We start from the raw sequence: 17,040 nt of genomic DNA, 5'->3' as shown, positions 1-17,040 counted from the left end.
CCCTGGCGGGCGCGATCAAAAGGTAATGCCCGATATAACCTGACGGTGGCGCTAATGCGTCCAATAGATGTCAAGCGAACAAGAAGAAGACTCCGCCGCTTACTTCCTGGAGTCGCTCAAAGCCAACAATCTGCCTTACTTTTGCGCAATATTTGTGTCGCTGCGCTGCGCTGCGCTGCGCTGCGACGCGACCATGGTGGAGCCTCCAGCCGCTAACCACTTTGAAGACATCCAGTACGAAGACATCCAAGTTGAAGCGGTCAGTAACGCTCTCTTGCAAGTTTCGAAAGAAGCAAGCTGGGGGGCGAGTCACTACGGATTGCTCTTGTATCGATGCAAATTGGGCTACCAAATACGTCCAAACGAGTCAGTCGTTCAAGCTGTGCAGAATAAACAACAACATCTTTTCGAGTATAACATACGTTCGGATTTAAACAAAACGACAGACGTGTCACCCTTACTCGCATTTGCAAATCGTAACTAAGAATGTTGTTACTTGATCTGAACACAAGACGCAAAATTATTGATCAGCAATTCTGTCGACACATTTCATACAGACAAAACGAGGGAGATGACAGTAAAACCAACTACGTATCGCAAAAAAACCAACAACAACCCCCAAACAAACTTAATCCGGGCCCGGTACCTTTGTGGCCGACAGACAGGGAATTCATGCTATTTCGCAAAGAATTGCAAAAACGAGCTGCCTGCAATAGTTACACATTTCATATGATCGCTGCACGTGTATATTACGATTTCTTTTTTTTTAAAGTCATCTTCGTTAGAGTAAGTCCAATATTTCGCTTTGTGTTGTGAGTCTTTGACTTTTTCTTTCTTTGTGTCTTTTCCCTGCAGGCTGTTGGCAGGGGTACTTTTGGGGTTGTCTTCAAAGCTGTATGGAAAGGAAAAGATGTAGCGATCAAGACCATCGAGAGTGACAATGAAAGAAAAGCTTTTCTCGTCGAGGTACGTTGAACTTTTGCTCCGATGCCGGGCTGCCCAGCCTGTCCGTGGTCTGTCTTTGTCTGTTTGTCATTATGGTAAGCCTAAACCAAAGTGGAACGTCACACTTTGTCTCACGTATGAGTACATTTTGCGTCTGCCCCTTTTTGTCTCGGTACAGCTTCGCCAGCTCTCGAGAGTGAATCACCCAAACATTGTGAAACTACATGGCTCGTGCGACAATCCTGTAAGTAATCCTGCGACGCTCGCCCTGCCTGTTGTTTACGAACAATTCCGCCTTGATTGATCCCCAGGGGAGTGAGAGCAATACCGAGTACAAAACGAGGCTTTTATTCGAGAAGGTTCCTGAGCGCTTTCAACAAGCTCCGTTAGTTAGCCAGTGCACAATCTTTTCTCATCGTTTCAGATTGATTAGCCAACATTAACAGCATGTGACTTTGTTTTTCAATTCTCAGGTCTGTTTGGTCATGGAATATGCCGAATGTGGCTCTTTATACAACCGTGAGTCCATGCAAATTTGCTCTTGGATGTGGCTTTGCGTAACAAACATTTGCTAATCCCCTTTTACAGTTGCTGTACAAATAGTTGACAGGCCCCTCCCTCTTGAGCGGTCAGCTTTTTGGGATGTCAACAAATAGATTCAGATCAATCCTTTCAAAACTTCTTTGAAGTGCGAATGGTGATTTCATGGCGGAGTATTAATAAAACTCCGTTAGCAACTACAGTCAGTTGCTGACTGACGATTTCCGTCTCGAGCTGCATGACAAGCTGCCATTCACGATAACAGGCAATGGATTCCTTTTCGCGCTCAGCTTAATAGTGTCCAAAGTTTTGAAATGCCTTATAAAAGAGTTTAGAAATGCTTCGTCTTGGGCTCATTCTTTTTAACATTAACAACGATTGTCCACTTGCTATATCCGCTGTAAACGTCGAACGTAGAGAAGCACAGTGAAGCCCTTTCGATGTGTCTTTGCAGTCCTGCACAGTGCTGAGCCGCAGGCGCCCTACACAGCCTCCCATGCGATGAGCTGGTGTCTGCAGTGTGCCCAGGGGGTTGCTTATCTGCATGCCATGAAACCAAAGGCATTAATTCACAGAGATCTCAAACCACCAAAGTAAGATGAACTTGATGCACAATGTGAAATCCTTATTCAACAGCAGAGTGTTTCCATTTCCCTGTCACTTCCTTGACGTTGTTGAACTAAAAACAACAACAACAAAAAAAAGCCACACACACACACATCACCGGAATGTTTATCTCTTGACACACCAAAACCGGTGTTGACTCCAACCTCAAAAGCGTGGCTACTCCGAGCTCCAGTGTAGAATCTGCTTACTCAGTAAGCAATTCATATGCCACTAACACTAACCACAATACGAGTGGGGCCGCGGGGAACATTTATTGGAAAGAATTGCTTTGACTTAACATTTAAGTAGGTATAGCATTCAGAGTTTGTGCTCCTTGTCCACGGCATTTTTTTCAGCTTACTCCTGGTGTCACGGGGTACCGTGCTCAAGATCTGCGACTTTGGAACGGCTTGTGACATCCAAACGTACATGACCAACAATAAAGGCAGTGCCGCTTGGATGGCACCAGAGGTCTTTGAAGGTGAGTGAGCACGTGAAGAGAGAATACAGGATAAAAGATGAAAATGCAATTTATTCCACCTGCCCAAATTAGCCATTTTAAGGTACACCTTTTTCTTTTCTTTTTTTTTTTAAACCCGAATCTATCTCATCACCTAAACATTGTAACGTTTGTGTGTTCTTCAGGTAGTAACTACAGTGAAAAATGTGACGTGTTTAGTTGGGGCATTATCCTGTGGGAGGTCCTCACCCGCAAAAAACCCTTTGACGAGATTGGAGGTTCGGCATTTTGTATCATGTGGGCTGTCCATAGAGGTGAGCGTTTCTGACGACGACGACGACGACCACCCATTACGCTGATTGGCAAAGTGCCCATCATTCAATAGTGCAGCTCAAGTAAGAGACTCAATTCCAGGCTGTTGTCGCTCACGCCGCAGGGACCCGGCCTCCTCTGATTAAAGAGCTTCCGGAGCCCATCGAGACCCTGATGACCCACTGCTGGGACAAAGAGCCCAACCGGAGACCATCCATGGAGCACATCAAAAACACCATGAGCTGTCTCATGAAGGCACATGCTTGCTTTTCATTTGCTTGAGGTTGCTCAAGCTCACCGGCGGCAACTTTGAGCCCATACAAAATCACGTGCGCTTCCGGGGCGGGGCGGGGCGGGCTTAGTATTTCGTATCCATCCGTTCTCTGAAGCGCTTCTCTTTTGTGCACTGACCCCAAACAAATAGCCGGACTATTGTTACAAACTACTATTGTGCCGATCCATCATAAATATACTTGTATTTTGATTGTTCCCATCCCAGTACTTCCCAGGGTCTGATGAACCTCTCAGGCTCCCCCATCAGTCATCAACCAGTCGGAGTGGCTCGTCATCTGCTTCAAACACAGGTAGGTGGTGCAGTATAGGCTGTCTTTTTGTTTTTGGGGTCCTCTATCTTGTCTCGCATACATTTACATATTGTTCCAGACGGACAGTGATTGGCGTTTAATCCAAGCGATGACTTGGCTAAAAGCATAAGTGTCGCGTCCCACTTCTCCGCCTCCTGTGGAATATTTGGATGCCGTCCGTCCGCAGGTCCGTATCCCGAGCAGACGATCAGAACTTACGAGAGCGAGGAGAACCCGGACGACCCGAGCCCGTTTGGCCGAGAGGAAACTCTGAAAAGTTTTGAGTCCAGGTTTCCGCTCCAGTTTAAACAATCCAAAGTAATCGAACCTAATGGCGCTAACGTCTGTACGGAGAGCGCTCTTTACGACCCGTGTCTTTTCTTCTGCCCGTCCAGACGTTGCGGACCGGTCTGTCCAGGCTTTCCGGCCAAGCGCGACGCTCCCAAAGCCCCACGTCTTGCTCCAGCCCCGTCTTGACGACCAGTCAGTCCGAGTTGAGGATGACCGTTAGCCCGCAAGGTAGCGCCATATCTCGTCTCATTGCGGCAAGGGATAACAGAGAATGCAAAAAGCGCGATTGGCCCCAACTGTGACAATCGAGCACATTGTCTGAAAGCTGCGTGTTTTCCCCGTATACGTAGCGACAAACGGTCTCGACGGCTCCGTTCCCGCGTCTTTCCTTAAACTGGATCATCAGTTACAGGTAAGGCTTTTTCATCATAACCTCTCCACTACAGAGCACGATGACTCACTCTGGTTTACATCATGGAGCTTATTTATACCTCTATTTAGGTAAACAAATAACGTGGAAGTTTGTCTGATCCAAAGTATGACTCTTGTCAGCAACTTGAACAGCATTTTTTTTTTTTGCTCTCGCTCTTTCTCTCCCCAGCCCCTGGCTCCATGTCCTAACTCCAAAGAGTCTATGGCTGTATTTGAGCAGCACATCAAGATGGCTCAGGAATACATCAGGGTTCAGTCCGAGGTTGCTGAACTCGTCAGGAGAAAGTAAGAGATAGGATGGTTGCAATCCTGTGTGCCGAGTTCACTCGACTGCACATCTGAAAAGGCCCAAATGGGTCACCAATGTGGATAGTTGGCTGCGGTCGGCCGGGACTGCTCCTTGGACACGCTTTCAAAAATCATTCGCGCTTTTTCTTCGTCTCCTTGTGGCTAGGTAAATGGCCGCTATCCGTCTCGTGGCAGAAAGCTAAAATGCAACTGAGCGTCTCCTTAACAGCAGCAGCTGCAGCTCTGATGTCCTGACTTCATAAAACACGCACTCTGTTGCAAAATACCTGCATTTGCCACTCGAGATTCTTGGAAAAGCGAGTTGACGTAAAATTGTCTTCCTTTGGATCCAGGCAGGAGTTGATCTCCGAGTTGGAGGAGGGTCAGAGAGCGCGCCAGACGTCATCTCGAATCATACAGGAACACAGCAAGCTGCTGGAGGACAACAGCAGCCTTTCCGTCTACTGTCAGGGCCTCCGAAACAAACTGAGTCTGATAAAGAGCCTGGACCAACAAGAGAGCTAAAGCCACACACACACACACACACACACACACACACACCCCATGGACGGACGCACGCAACATTATTCATTCATGAACTGGCCTGGACTTTTAGGACATGTTGGCTTGAGAAAACCAGACATGCATTTTATCATGGAGTCATAGAGCCAGTGAACCCTTTCATGTTGAACGATTCCTCACAGCACCTTCATTATCTGCGGAATCAATCAATCAATCAATCAATCACAATGCAGAAAACATGAGCACAATCAGGTTTAGCTTCAAAATAGCATCACAAGTGTTTTTAACTTAAAACGTTGCACAAACTTTGTTCAATTGTTGATTCAACAAAATGTCCCAGGCCACTTTTATAGAGGAAGCAAGTCAGGTTTTGGCCTCAACTGCCATTTCCTTCACCAGCTCGTCAGTAACCGTAAGAGGACGAGCGCGAACACGAAAACGGCCGCTGCGGTGACGTCATAGCATTTCACACGAGTCTGCAAATTGGAAAGTCATTCTTAATAGGCCGTGCCCAAACGAACGAGTGTATGGAATGTACACACGCGTGCGTGATGGTTGGTCCACCACTACCAAACAGATACCAAACGTCCTTTTTGTTAAGCCATGGTAGAAATGTATTTATTCACCTATTTTGAACAACATAAAGGTCTGAATGTAACTTTTCTCTTTTAATATTCCCATTCGAAAAAACGAATGTCATCACTTGGTTTTCCTTTTTTCTGGAGTCTTCTAAGTGTACAATGAGATGTCTGAGTGAGACGTGTGCATTGACGGGCAGTATCATCTAAAGTGCAGGGGGGGCTCGGTCCTTTTCTTTCTTTTCCGTTCCTTCCTTCCTTGTTGTGAATGAGAGGCGAGCATGACGTCAGCAAAGCAATGTCAACAATGCAGCCCTTGGAGGAGAAAAGGCGTTCCATCCTAACGCGAACAGAAAGCCGTCCACGACGCACCGATTGATTGATGCATCTAGCCCATTCAAATGGCGATTGGTGTTCTTCGACGAAAGCGGGGATTGAGCACGATGCAGACCTACTTTGGTTTGTGAGAACCAACCGTGGGCGAGCGAGCGAGCGAGAGGGCAGAAAAGGGTGAGTTAGTTGCTCGCTCGCTCGCTCGCTCGCTCGCTCGCTGTACCTTACGTTCACAATGCGCGAGCACTACGACGTATTGTCAGCTAAAACAAAAAAGCGGCGCGCTGGAGCACCGAATTGGTGTCTGTCTGCATGTTTGCTTGCTTCCTTCCTTCCTTGCTTGCTTCCTTCCTTCCCTCCCTCCTTCACTTGTTTTTGTTGCAGCCATGCTCTTGTCGGTTGTTGTTTCTTGCGGGGCCGTGCCCCGCTGTGCTGATGCTGATATGACTGTTGCACGAGGTGTTTTGACTTCCGACTCGTCCGTTCGTTCGTTCCCTTGAGCCAGCATATTAGCAACCCAAATGTCGGTTGTTTGGTTCCCTTTTGCAGCCAAAGCGTGTGGTGTTTGAAAAGAAAAGGGGCAGGTTCCAACCGACGCCACGGTGCCTGATGTCATTTGGACTGAGCCGGTTTGGAGCCTGGCAGGGCGAGCACACGCATGGCCGGGATTTGCACAAGTTGGCCACTTGAAATGGCCTGTAAATATCGTGTGCTTTCTAATGTGTCTGGAAAGACGAGGTGGGAAACGTTGAGGCGCGAGGATCTGCTTGTCGTGCCGCTTTACCTGCTGTCATTGTGGGGCAGAAAGGCGCTGGCAAGGGACAAAGGAGCTCGGCTCAGTTGAGGAGAGGAAAGCCCCCCTCTTCCTTTCCTCGCTCCCTCGCTCCCTCCCTCCCTCCTCGTCGTATTCCCGCCCTCTGCTGCCACCGCGGATGGATCGCTCCTTCTTTCACTTGATCTGCTCAATTTGCTCCAAGCTTACGTTGTAACTATTAGTCCCGTTGGCAACCTGAAGGACGAGACCAGAGGCTGCTTCATTTCCAATCAAACCAAGGCAAATGTGAGCCAGTCTATTGGTCTTCAACTTGGCTTTGTATCCCTTCCTGGGGTTCCTTCTGCCTTCCACCCCGAGCATCTCAGCGCTTGCAGCAGCAGCACTTTGCTTCTCTTGCTCCATCGGCCTCTGGTGCTTAACATATACTTCAAATGAATCCATTAGATGCGAGGTGACTGAAGCCAATGAAATATTTACTGGTGTTCTTGCTGCAGACTGGTAGGAACTCCATTCCAAGATGCGCCAAATATGAATTGGATCGAAAGAATGCGAGCGAGCGAGCGAGGCCTTGCAGCGTTGGCGTTTCTTGTTTATCTGGTGGCTGCCGATCTGGCAAACCATCTGGCACGCTTGCCGCTGATTGGTGCAGACATGAAGCAGATGGTGAGATGATGGTCAGTTGTTTTGGACCCTGCTTAAAGAGCACATTGCCTAGGCAGAGGTCACTAAGCTGAACCTAGAGCTTAAAGCTCTTTAGCTCAGGGAGTATTATGGTGTCTGAGGAACACTCATTTGGCAGGAAAAGCGCTGCAATGGACCAGTTTGTTCCCATTTCAAATGTCTAACCTACATCAGAAACAAAGGAATTCACCACCACAAAAAGTCTTTTCTAGATAGATAGATAGATAGATAGATAGATAGATAGATAGATTATAGCCCTTTGATCTTCATCACAGCGCCTCCCTCAATGCCGCTGGCTGATGCAAGGCGCCGCCAGGCTCACTCAGAGCAAATGAAGCGTCAGTGTCTTGCCAATAGTGCTGCATCTGTGCTTTTTTGGGTTGGTCATTGTGAAAATCCCAGATATTTTGGCAGAACAGACCAAATATTTGACCAAGTAGCCATCCCATGCAATCAATCAGATGGTTCCCTTGGGCTGCTACATTTGTGTGTGTTGTGCATTGCAATGGCAGCCAATCCCAAGCTGGCTTAGTACCCATGCCGTCTTCTCTAGCGCTCATTCATACTTACGTACGTGCTCAATACTGTCTGTATGCGTGGATGAGCGAGAAATAGGATATCCCAGATGAAAGTGAGACATAATCGGGGCAGAGATGAGAAAAAGTAGGACAAAGACACTCCGTCAAAGTGGTTTGTTGCAAGTGGACTCATTGGTGTACTATAAGCATGCTGTTCTGCGTTTGTATTTCTGGGCCAAATATTTCAGCTAAAGTGACCTTCTCGTATGTTTGCAGATGAAGAAAAGAAAAAGAAGGGGGGGGGGGGGAAGTGGCAAACGTCTGCCTTAGCGCTACCGTCGTGTTTTCTTTGCGTCCAGGGCGCCACCGGGAGTGATGTCGACGGGGGACGAGCAGGAGGCAGAGGCAACCGTGCCCGTATACGTGTACGAGTCCAAGGTTCACTGCGCCAATGTTTTGTTGAGCCTGGAAGAGCAGCGGCGACAGGGCGTCCTGTGCGACGTCACCGTGGTGGTGGAGGGCAGGGAGGTCCGAGCGCACAGGGCCATCCTCGCTGCCAGTAGCCGCTACTTCCTGCAAGCCCTGCTGGGATACAACGGCCCGCCGGGGGAACCCGTCATTAACCTCCCGGACAAGGTGGGTGGCTCGCTCGCTCGCGGCAAAATGCCATTGGCTGAAAGGAAGGCAGGCAGGCAGGCAGGCAGGCAGGCAGCCTCGCAGGCAGGCAGCCACGCAGGCAGGCAGGCAGGCAGCCACGCAGGCAGGCAGGCAGGCAGAGCCATTCTATCACCTGCATGTCAATTCAAATACGGAGTGGAGTTTGCATTTCGATTTTGCCGCCCATGCTGTTTGACCCCAGTGTTGGTCCCTCCTGCAGGTTAGCGCAAAGGGCTTTGCCCCGCTGCTCCAGTTCGCCTACACGGCCAAGCTGCTTTTAAGCCGGGAGAACATCCACGAGGTCATCCTGTGCGCCGACTTCCTGGGCGTCCACAATCTGGAGGATTCTTGTTTCCGCTTTCTTCAAGCCCAGCTCCAGAATGACACGCAACGGAGCGGCAAGAAGGAATACAGCAATGAATTTTGCGAGCCGCGCCATTCCGCAGACGGCGGGCAGCACGGCAGCAATGTAGCAACCGCAAAGCCACTTCCGACCGACCTTCCCGGGTATCGGCACGACGGCGAGGGCCGTGACGACGACGCCATCTTGGCCAGCCGTCACTCCGGCAGCCCCGTAAGCTCGCAGCTCACCGACTGCAGCGATGGCACCACGCAAGCGCTTATCAGCCCCTCGCACATCAAAGAGGAACCCATCTTTGAGGACGAAAGAGACGACGGGCGCGCGTGCAACCGAGATTTGTCCATGGAAGAGGTGCTAGAGATGGAGTTAGAAGTGGAAGGGGTTCCCGTAGCGGCCGAGTGCTCCCCGAGCCACAGCGGCGGCAGCGGTGGTGGCGGCGGCGGCGGCGGCTCGCCTTCATCCTGCCTGCGCTCGCCTTCGTCCTGCCTGCGCTCCTACCTCCAAAGAGGGGGACTGGATCTCAGCGGCGTGCCGAGCGCCACCATCGAGCAGCTGCTGTCCAACAGACTGTCCCTCAGCCACTACAGGGAGATAGTCAAGCACAGACACAAGGACAAAAGGGAAGCGGCCAGCGCACCGCCGGATGTAGCGGGAGCAGCGCTGTGTGCCGGCAAAGCCGCCGCCGCCGCCGCCTCCTCCTCCTCCTCCTCCTCCTCTTCCTCCTCAACAACCTCAGGGGAGCTCGATAGACGCAGTGTCATTTTCTCCTCAACAGTAAGTGATCATCATCATCCCCACCACGGGGGGGATGACAAAGTCCCGGGCTCGGATACGACGTCTTGTGGCAGCTCGCGTCTGATCCCAAACTGCGTCAAGACGTGGCGCTATTCCCCCGTCCCGTCGGAGCCCCTGACTCAGACTTGCAGCTCCCACTCTTCTTTCTCGTACGCAGAGGACGGGGGAAGCGGCAGCAGCCCACCTTCTTCCAACCTGCAACAATTGGACTTCTCCCTTTCCCCTCTGCCGCCGCCGCCGCTGCACTCTGGCTGCAGGTCTGAACTCTCTCAGTGCCTGGTGAGCAGGGACGAGGCCAGGGAGCTCCACGGTGGTGGAGAGCTTGTCTTTTCTCAGGGTTGCGCCAAGATCAAAAGTGAGCAGGGATTCAGCGCCAGCGGTGGAAATTCCAGCGACGAGTCGGGGGGCTCTTTCTCCGAGGGAGACAGCGAAAGTGGCATCAGAGTATCCGGTCCTGAGGTTCGAATGACTTTTATCTTTAAAAGCTACCTGTGATTTGTTTGTTTTTTTCTTTTCATTGGCGTAAATATTCACATTCTGCTTTTTTGTACGGTGAGTTTAAGGCGGCCCATTTTGGGAGCGGCCTTTGATTTATGTTAATAGCTCAGTGGCTCCCATTTTGATTAGGGTGAGTTGGTCTTTTATGACGATGATGGTAGTAGACACTAAATGAACGTCATCATAATTAATTAGTTAAGAAAAAATGATCATGAAATTCTCAACATTACTATCAGGGAAATGGCAAGCGTTCCACCGTATCCGTACTGTATGTAGATCCACAGCACCGCCTGCTGGCTGCGAGACAACATTGCCCTCCAGTGGCTGGCTGCATGGCTGGCTGCATGGCTGGCTGCATGGCTGGCTGCATGGCTGGCTGCATGGCTGGCTGCATGGCTGGCTGCATGGCTGGCTGCATGGCTGGCTGGCCGGCCGGCCGGCCGGCTGGCTGCATGGGTTCCTGCCATCCATGCAGTGTTGGCAAAGTTCATTTTCTACGTGAACTCGTTCAAAGTTCAGTTGACAAGGTTGAAAATGTTCAGTTCATAATTGGAAATTTGTGAAAAACGAAAAGTTCATAGTTGATTCGAATTTGTTTCCCTTGAAGCCTTGTTTACTTTCTGAGAAGAAAGACCCCAGCCGGCATCCTTGAACAAAAGCAAACTGCCGTTCCCAGAACGAGCATGTTCACCAAAGCGTTGAGAAAGCCAAAATGCGCTAGGTTGAGTGCACGTTCAACCCAAATGGATATGAATCTTAGTTCATTTCAGGATCAACATTGGATGGCGCACGGCGGCCTCCAATTAGAAAAGGTCAGAGCAGATGTACGATTCCAATCTCACGTTCATTGATTTGTTGTTCTATTTAGGTAAAGCTCCCTTTTCCGGTGGACCAGATCACCAACTTGCCACGCAATGACTTCCAGATTCTCATCAAGATGCACAAACTGACCTCAGAGCAGCTGGAGTTCATTCACGACATTCGCCGTCGCAGTAAAAACCGGATCGCCGCCCAGCGCTGTCGTAAACGGAAGCTGGACTGCATCCAGAACCTGGAGAGCGAGATCCGCAAGTTGGTAGGCAAAACAAAGGCAAAAGTCTTGAAATGTTGTCACTTGACTTCCACCTACTTACTCCCTTGAGCCCAAATGATGCTAGAGCAGCTGTAATGTTGGCGCTTGAGGGTGTCTCCCGCCTCCTGTCTTGTTGGGTGAGCCCCTCTCGTTCGCCCCGCCCCTTGCCGCCCTTGCGTCTTCCAATCAGCTCCCTCCCTGACCCTCAGCCACCGGTGTCTTGTGCAGGTGTTTGTCGTCGTCTCGCCTGTATTTGCGTGCCTCCTTTCTTTGTTCCGTGTGCTGCCCCTCCCTGACCTAGTGGCGTCCATGTGTGTTTTTGCTCCACAGTCAATTTAGGTTCCCACTCGTGCTGTTGAATTTTGAGCCCTCCCAGACGGCATCCAACTCACCGTGCTTTTACCGTTCCTTCCTGCCGCAGGTGTGTGAGAAAGAAAAACTGCTGAGCGAGCGCAACCAACTGAAGGTGTGCATGTCTGAGCTGTGGCAGAACCTCTCCTTCCTCTCCCAGCAAGTGTGCCGAGATGTGCAGGACAGCCGCTCGCTTCCTCTCTCCGGCGCTATGGACGAGGCCCCCTACCGCGCTCCAAAGTCGACGCTCGGAGTTGGAAGCGCGTCGGCGGGCGAGAGCAAGGATGGGCAGCCGGGGGCGGAGCTCTCGGCAAAAGGCCCGCTGGCGTTTGAGGAGATCTACAGTCCCAGCGTAACTGTGGATTTCTGTCAGGAAATGATTCAGAAATGCACGACGGAAGAACAGAAGAGACACGACGGCACTTAAAGTTCAGTCGTAAGTGCCGGCGGGCGGGCGCCTTCCTATCTATCTATCTATCGGTCGATCGATCGATCTGTATGTAGATGTTTCAAAAGGAAGGGACAGCAAAATGGTTCTCCCAGCAATACTCCTCCACAGGTATCTTTTCCCAAAATGACGGGCAGCTTTTGACTGTTTGTTCCTCGGCTCGGCTCGGCTCGGCTCGGCTCGGCTCGGCTCGGCTCGGCTCGGCTTTCCTCCTTCCTGCGGGCATTGCAGGAGGTTCAACTCAGGAATTTCTCCGAATGTTCACCCAAGTCCTTTTGACAGCAAATCTGGCAAGTTGACCACCTTGAAGTACATACCTCTTTTTTTCTCATTTGATTGACAATCTTGGGCTCCCAATTGACATTTGCGTCCTGCAAATAGTGGCCATGCAAAGCGGCTAAGACGCCGAGCCTTTTTGCCCCATGCTACTTGCCGTGGCCACAAACTTTGTGGCATATGTCGTGTGCGTCGGTGGCTGGTCCAAATTGTGCTCGGGATCTCATTGTTGTCCCAGGCTGTATGGTGGGACTAGGGCACTTTTTTTTGTTTTTGTTTTTCTTGGGTTGCTCCCATTTTGGTGGTAATAACAGCCTTGCCATGGGAAGTGTGTCCCTACAGGTAAGTGACACTTTCTTTTGCATTGTCACATTTTGGATGATGTGGTTGTCTGGCGCTAATTTTGTTTAGATCACTTTTGGCCTTCACAGCTCAATTGAGGCACCATGGTGGCTGGCTGGCTGGCTGGCTGGCTGGCTGGCTGGCTGGCTGTCTGGCTGGCTGTCTGTCTGGCTGGCTGGCTGGCTGGCTGGCTGGCTGGCTGGCTGGCTGGCTGGCTGGCTGGCTGGTGGGAGGTCAGTTCAAACAAAACACAGCAACATTTGTTGTTGTTTTTAAGTTCCCTTGATATGACTTTCCCGCAAAATAACATTTGGTTGAAATCTGCCCAGTTCCATCATAGGAGCGCTAAATGGCCAATGTATATTATGTCAGTAAATGGGGTTTCAAATCTGCTCCCCCAAGCCAGCGCTCATTTTGCCTTTGCGACGCAAATGCCAGCGTCGCGATTGGTCGTAGGTTTGCCAACTGCCATGCCTGCCTGCCTTCCTGCCTGCCCGCCTGCCTGCCGTTTGCAGCAATTTTGCGCATTGGGCCAATGGCGTGCGTCTTGGGTGCAGCAGTGCTCAATAGCGCAACTTCCACATCTGTTTGTCAACTTTGTGTTTTTTAAAAACATGGTTGGCCATTCAGCCTGAATGAGGATATTAGGAGCTGGGTGAGTCCCAAGCTATTTGAAGATGTCCCGCCCACACTTTGCCAAATGTGTTACTCAACACCCTGATCTGGAGGCTTCATTGACGAGTGTTGATTTGAGTTTTGTTCAGCAGTGTTCTTAGAAGTTTGGGTTTTGCTTGAAAAGGGTTAAGGAAGAGTCTACTGCTGAAACAAGTAGAATGTCAAAGGACATGCATGTCTATTTGATTTGATTTGATTTGATTTGATTTGAATTTGAGCTTCCCAAAACAGCCTAGTACAACTTTGTGGAGCTTTTCTTGAGGCACAATCCATCTCAACTTGTCTGTAATTGACTCAAGACTTTGCTGTTAAAGGGGGATTGCATACATTTGAGGAAATGGTCAAAAAGAGCAAGTGTCATTATGCAACATTTCTACATCCAACTGTCTTTGTTGAATGGATGTGCCTATTTCGTTGTTTTTCTTTGAAACTTGGCATATGCCTAACGATGGATGGAACTTACTAAATGTTTTCATTCAAACAATATTCCTTCCGCACGTGCCTATCTTAACATTGCTCCGATCCATCTTCCCAATGATGCACAAGTGTTTTGTCCCCCAAGTATCTCACGAGTTATCGTGCTCCTCACAATTCTGTAACTCTATTTTGAATGTTTTGATGACGTCGCTCCAATGAAAAGTAATCCGTTTGTCTGGCCGTGGGTAGCCTTTCATATTTCTTCAATCAATTCCAATGATGATGGGATGCTAAAAATATTGATCCGATTAGGCCTTGGGTGTTCACGCGGAACAAATCACGTTGACGTGCGCAGATCGACAAAAACTACCGGAAATCCCAGTCGAAGAAGCTGTAGCGACCGACGTCTGTGTCAGCAAAACGACGATTGTCGTTGGAGACAACTTGTTCCCGTCTCACTCTTCTTTCTCATGTCATGAGAGAAGAGATCAATTCACCAAATGTGCTCCTCGCAACCTATTGCCCGTCCATGCGTAAATTGGGAGTAGAAACATTGTAGCGTCTCTCAGTCACAGTTGCATACTTGGGAGATGGCGGCTAGTTTTGTTAAGACGGTCAAAGAAAGGACAGACGACGTGATCATCCGTCTGCTTCATGCAAGCCAAAAGTGGGATCTAATTGTCATTTCACGTTTGTACCAATCTAACTTGTGATTTCTTTTCACCAAGGTTTGATGCTTCCGTTAGCCCATTGTCACGCGACACACGTTTTGATGTCAATGTGGCAGCGTTTTTCCCCAAATACGCTAAAACCACACTGGTGCATTATTGAGTCGGGGTAATGCCAAATGGAAGGAAGGGCCAGGCGGAGTGCCGCCGCCGCCGCCGTCGTCGTTTGTTCCAGGTTGAAGGTCCCATGTTGAAGCCGTTTGCAATGTCGACCAAACAAAGGCCTCTTCTGCTTACTTGACAGTACGTAGCGGCATCATTGACGGGCCTTGAACGTACGTGCGGGCGTGCGTGCCTGGAACGCAAATTATTTTCCCTCTTGCAATTGCGGCTGGTTTTTCCACAGTAGAAATTGGTCGGCTTCGTATGACATCGTAAATGTGAACTTTATTCATTTGGGCTACGGTGGAGGTGAAATGACATAGATGATGGGCAGCTTTCTCACAGTCGTTCTAGTTAACAATTCCACCCGTTAATTTAGTACTAGTCACACGTGTACTCGCGTGTAAGTTGTAATGTTTTCCTTAAGACGAGTGAGCATGTTTACGATTTGACTGTATTGCGTTTTATTTTGCTTTTGTAAAGGTACTACTAAGACCCCGTTATGAAGTTCATTAGAAAAGCATTTTGTAAGTTAGCTAAATGTTGATGAATTGGAGGGAAACATATGACAAGTGCAGCTAAGTTTTCTTTCTCCTACAAAGGTTTGATTTCATGTCACTTAGTATATGTCATGATAATGGTGAAATGCTCGTATGGTGAAGATGAGGCCACTGGGGGGTGAGAAAAATAACGATTGCGTGTGTGTATATATCTTCCCTTTGTGTAAATATGGAGAACAAGATTGTTCAATAGTAAATAAATGATCAAAGCAGCCAATCCAAATGAAAATGGAAATATTGCTGCCTTTAAATGACAAGAATGGGAATAGCAGATTGCACCCCAAGCGCTAGGCGGATGAACACTTTCCTTTTTTATTTTGCTAAGGGTCAAAACTAAAAGATCATAGTACCTTTCATAATGATTGTTTACTACTTGTATTTATTTCATTTGGACTCTTTTGTTTCTCCATAAAGTGTAGATGCTAACTTGAAGCTTATGGAAATGAAATTGCACTTAAAACATCTAAATGACAAATGAAAAGTTTGCGCTTCTAAATAATAAGGTTGACATTCTTGTGTTGAAAATGCCTTGACTGGTTTCAGTGTGTGCTTTGAACTGGTGGCTATTTGTGTTTTCTTCTCTTTCCGCTCAACTAATGTTGCATTCAGAGGTGTTGATGGAGAAGCAACGGCACTGATGCGCCGATGCAATGATGCTTTGCTTTGCTTTGCTTTGCCTTGCTTTGCTTTGCTTTGCTTTGCTTTGCTTTGCTTTGCTTTGCTTTGCTTTTGCCATCCATCCATCCATCCATCCATCCATCCATCCAGCCAGCCAGCCAGCCAGCCAGCCAGCCAGTCACAGAAATCAATTTGGAGCATGGGCAAAGAGTAGTAACTCTGAAAATGGTCCCATGCCAAAAGCCTTGCCTGTGTGCATTGCCGCTCCTATTGTATTGTGCGGAAGCAGGCGCGCCAAGAGTTTCTGTCGCTCGTCTCCAACGAGCCTCGAAAACAAACGACGCCGTTATTTGAATTTGTGCACAATTTCCTTTTGAGTGGGAAGCGCCGCTGCTGACGACAAAGCATTGCCATTTTCAACGCCTCTGAATGCAGCTCGGCTCGGCCGATAATTGTGACGCTCTTCTCGGGCCTTTTTCACTGGGTGGAAATGAAAGGAAGTACTACTTCAACTGATTTGTTGTCCGTTCCAGCTGCAACTAGCTCGACTTGTTTCTCAGATTTGGACATTTCTGAAAAGCTCCGTTGAACGCACTTCAAACATATCTACCTGGATAATTCAGCATACATACCTCTTTTTGTGGGTAACGATAGACTGTACGTAGTTTCCGTGGCGTTGTTTGTAACTTTTTACCCTTTGAACATTCTTGTATTTGTACCTTTTGACATGTTCTCCTTTTTTTTGAGTACCTGCAACACGACTGTTCTAGGCAGATTCAGCACTCTTGATTTCATTTTGTACCTCTGAATGTTCAAATGGCACATTTAGTTTCGAGAAGATTTCTTTGGTAAATGTGCAACACGTCACATTCCTTTGGTATGAAAACATGAGACGAAACCTTTTTTTTTTTTTGTCGAGGAATAAATAAAACAAAAAGCATGGTTGTTATTGTGCAGCGTGTCTTGATTTTATGTTCCCACGCCTTGGCCGTTAGCGAAGCGTTTGGTTAGCATCGAGTGACCGTATGTAAATAGTTATACAGACTTACAAAGGGATTATAATAGTCTCATTTCAAAAGAAAAAAGTCCATGTTACAGAAGCAATCAAACGTCCTTCTAGGAAAAGGCTTCAAAATCCAGGTTGTTGTTGCTTTTTTTCTTTTTCTCAAAAGGTCTCCAGGAAGACCAAAGAAATACCGCAATCCTGCTCGGTGCCTTCCTTCGTACAATCAGCTTAAGGTGCTTCTCATCCAAAAGAGCAAATGTTTGGGACCC

At 48.7% G+C, this 17,040-nt stretch overlaps 2 protein-coding genes across 3 annotated transcripts; both read left to right on the top strand.

Annotated features, from left to right (window-relative positions):
• The first annotated feature begins 52 nt into the window (after positions 1–52).
• Positions 53–5,638, top strand: LOC133168955 (mitogen-activated protein kinase kinase kinase 7-like). Its single transcript, XM_061300702.1, has 14 exons — positions 53–259; positions 856–966; positions 1,124–1,189; positions 1,419–1,464; positions 1,940–2,078; positions 2,448–2,572; positions 2,737–2,865; positions 2,988–3,118; positions 3,363–3,447; positions 3,635–3,765; positions 3,843–3,966; positions 4,089–4,150; positions 4,340–4,455; positions 4,812–5,638. Exons 1-14 carry the CDS (start codon positions 68–70, stop codon positions 4,981–4,983), a joined length of 1,629 nt encoding a protein of 542 aa, XP_061156686.1. The 5' UTR covers positions 53–67; the 3' UTR covers positions 4,984–5,638.
• Positions 5,639–5,791: 153 nt separating this feature from the next.
• Positions 5,792–16,710, top strand: LOC133168952 (transcription regulator protein BACH2-like). Of its 2 annotated transcripts, XM_061300693.1 has the most exons (6): positions 5,792–6,068; positions 8,225–8,501; positions 8,743–10,137; positions 11,045–11,251; positions 11,670–12,035; positions 12,159–16,710. In XM_061300693.1, exons 1-5 carry the CDS (start codon positions 5,941–5,943, stop codon positions 12,024–12,026), a joined length of 2,364 nt encoding a protein of 787 aa, XP_061156677.1. In that variant the 5' UTR covers positions 5,792–5,940; the 3' UTR covers positions 12,027–12,035; positions 12,159–16,710. The 2 variants fall into 2 exon arrangements, with proteins under 2 accessions (XP_061156677.1, XP_061156676.1); XM_061300692.1 differs by having other exon boundaries at positions 11,670–16,710.
• The last annotated feature ends 330 nt before the right edge of the window (positions 16,711–17,040 follow it).

This window comes from Syngnathus typhle, linkage group LG16, assembly GCF_033458585.1.
Source record: "Syngnathus typhle isolate RoL2023-S1 ecotype Sweden linkage group LG16, RoL_Styp_1.0, whole genome shotgun sequence".
NCBI classification, from domain to species: Eukaryota; Metazoa; Chordata; class Actinopteri; order Syngnathiformes; family Syngnathidae; genus Syngnathus; species Syngnathus typhle.
This window is presented reverse-complemented; position numbering and strand designations above follow the sequence as displayed.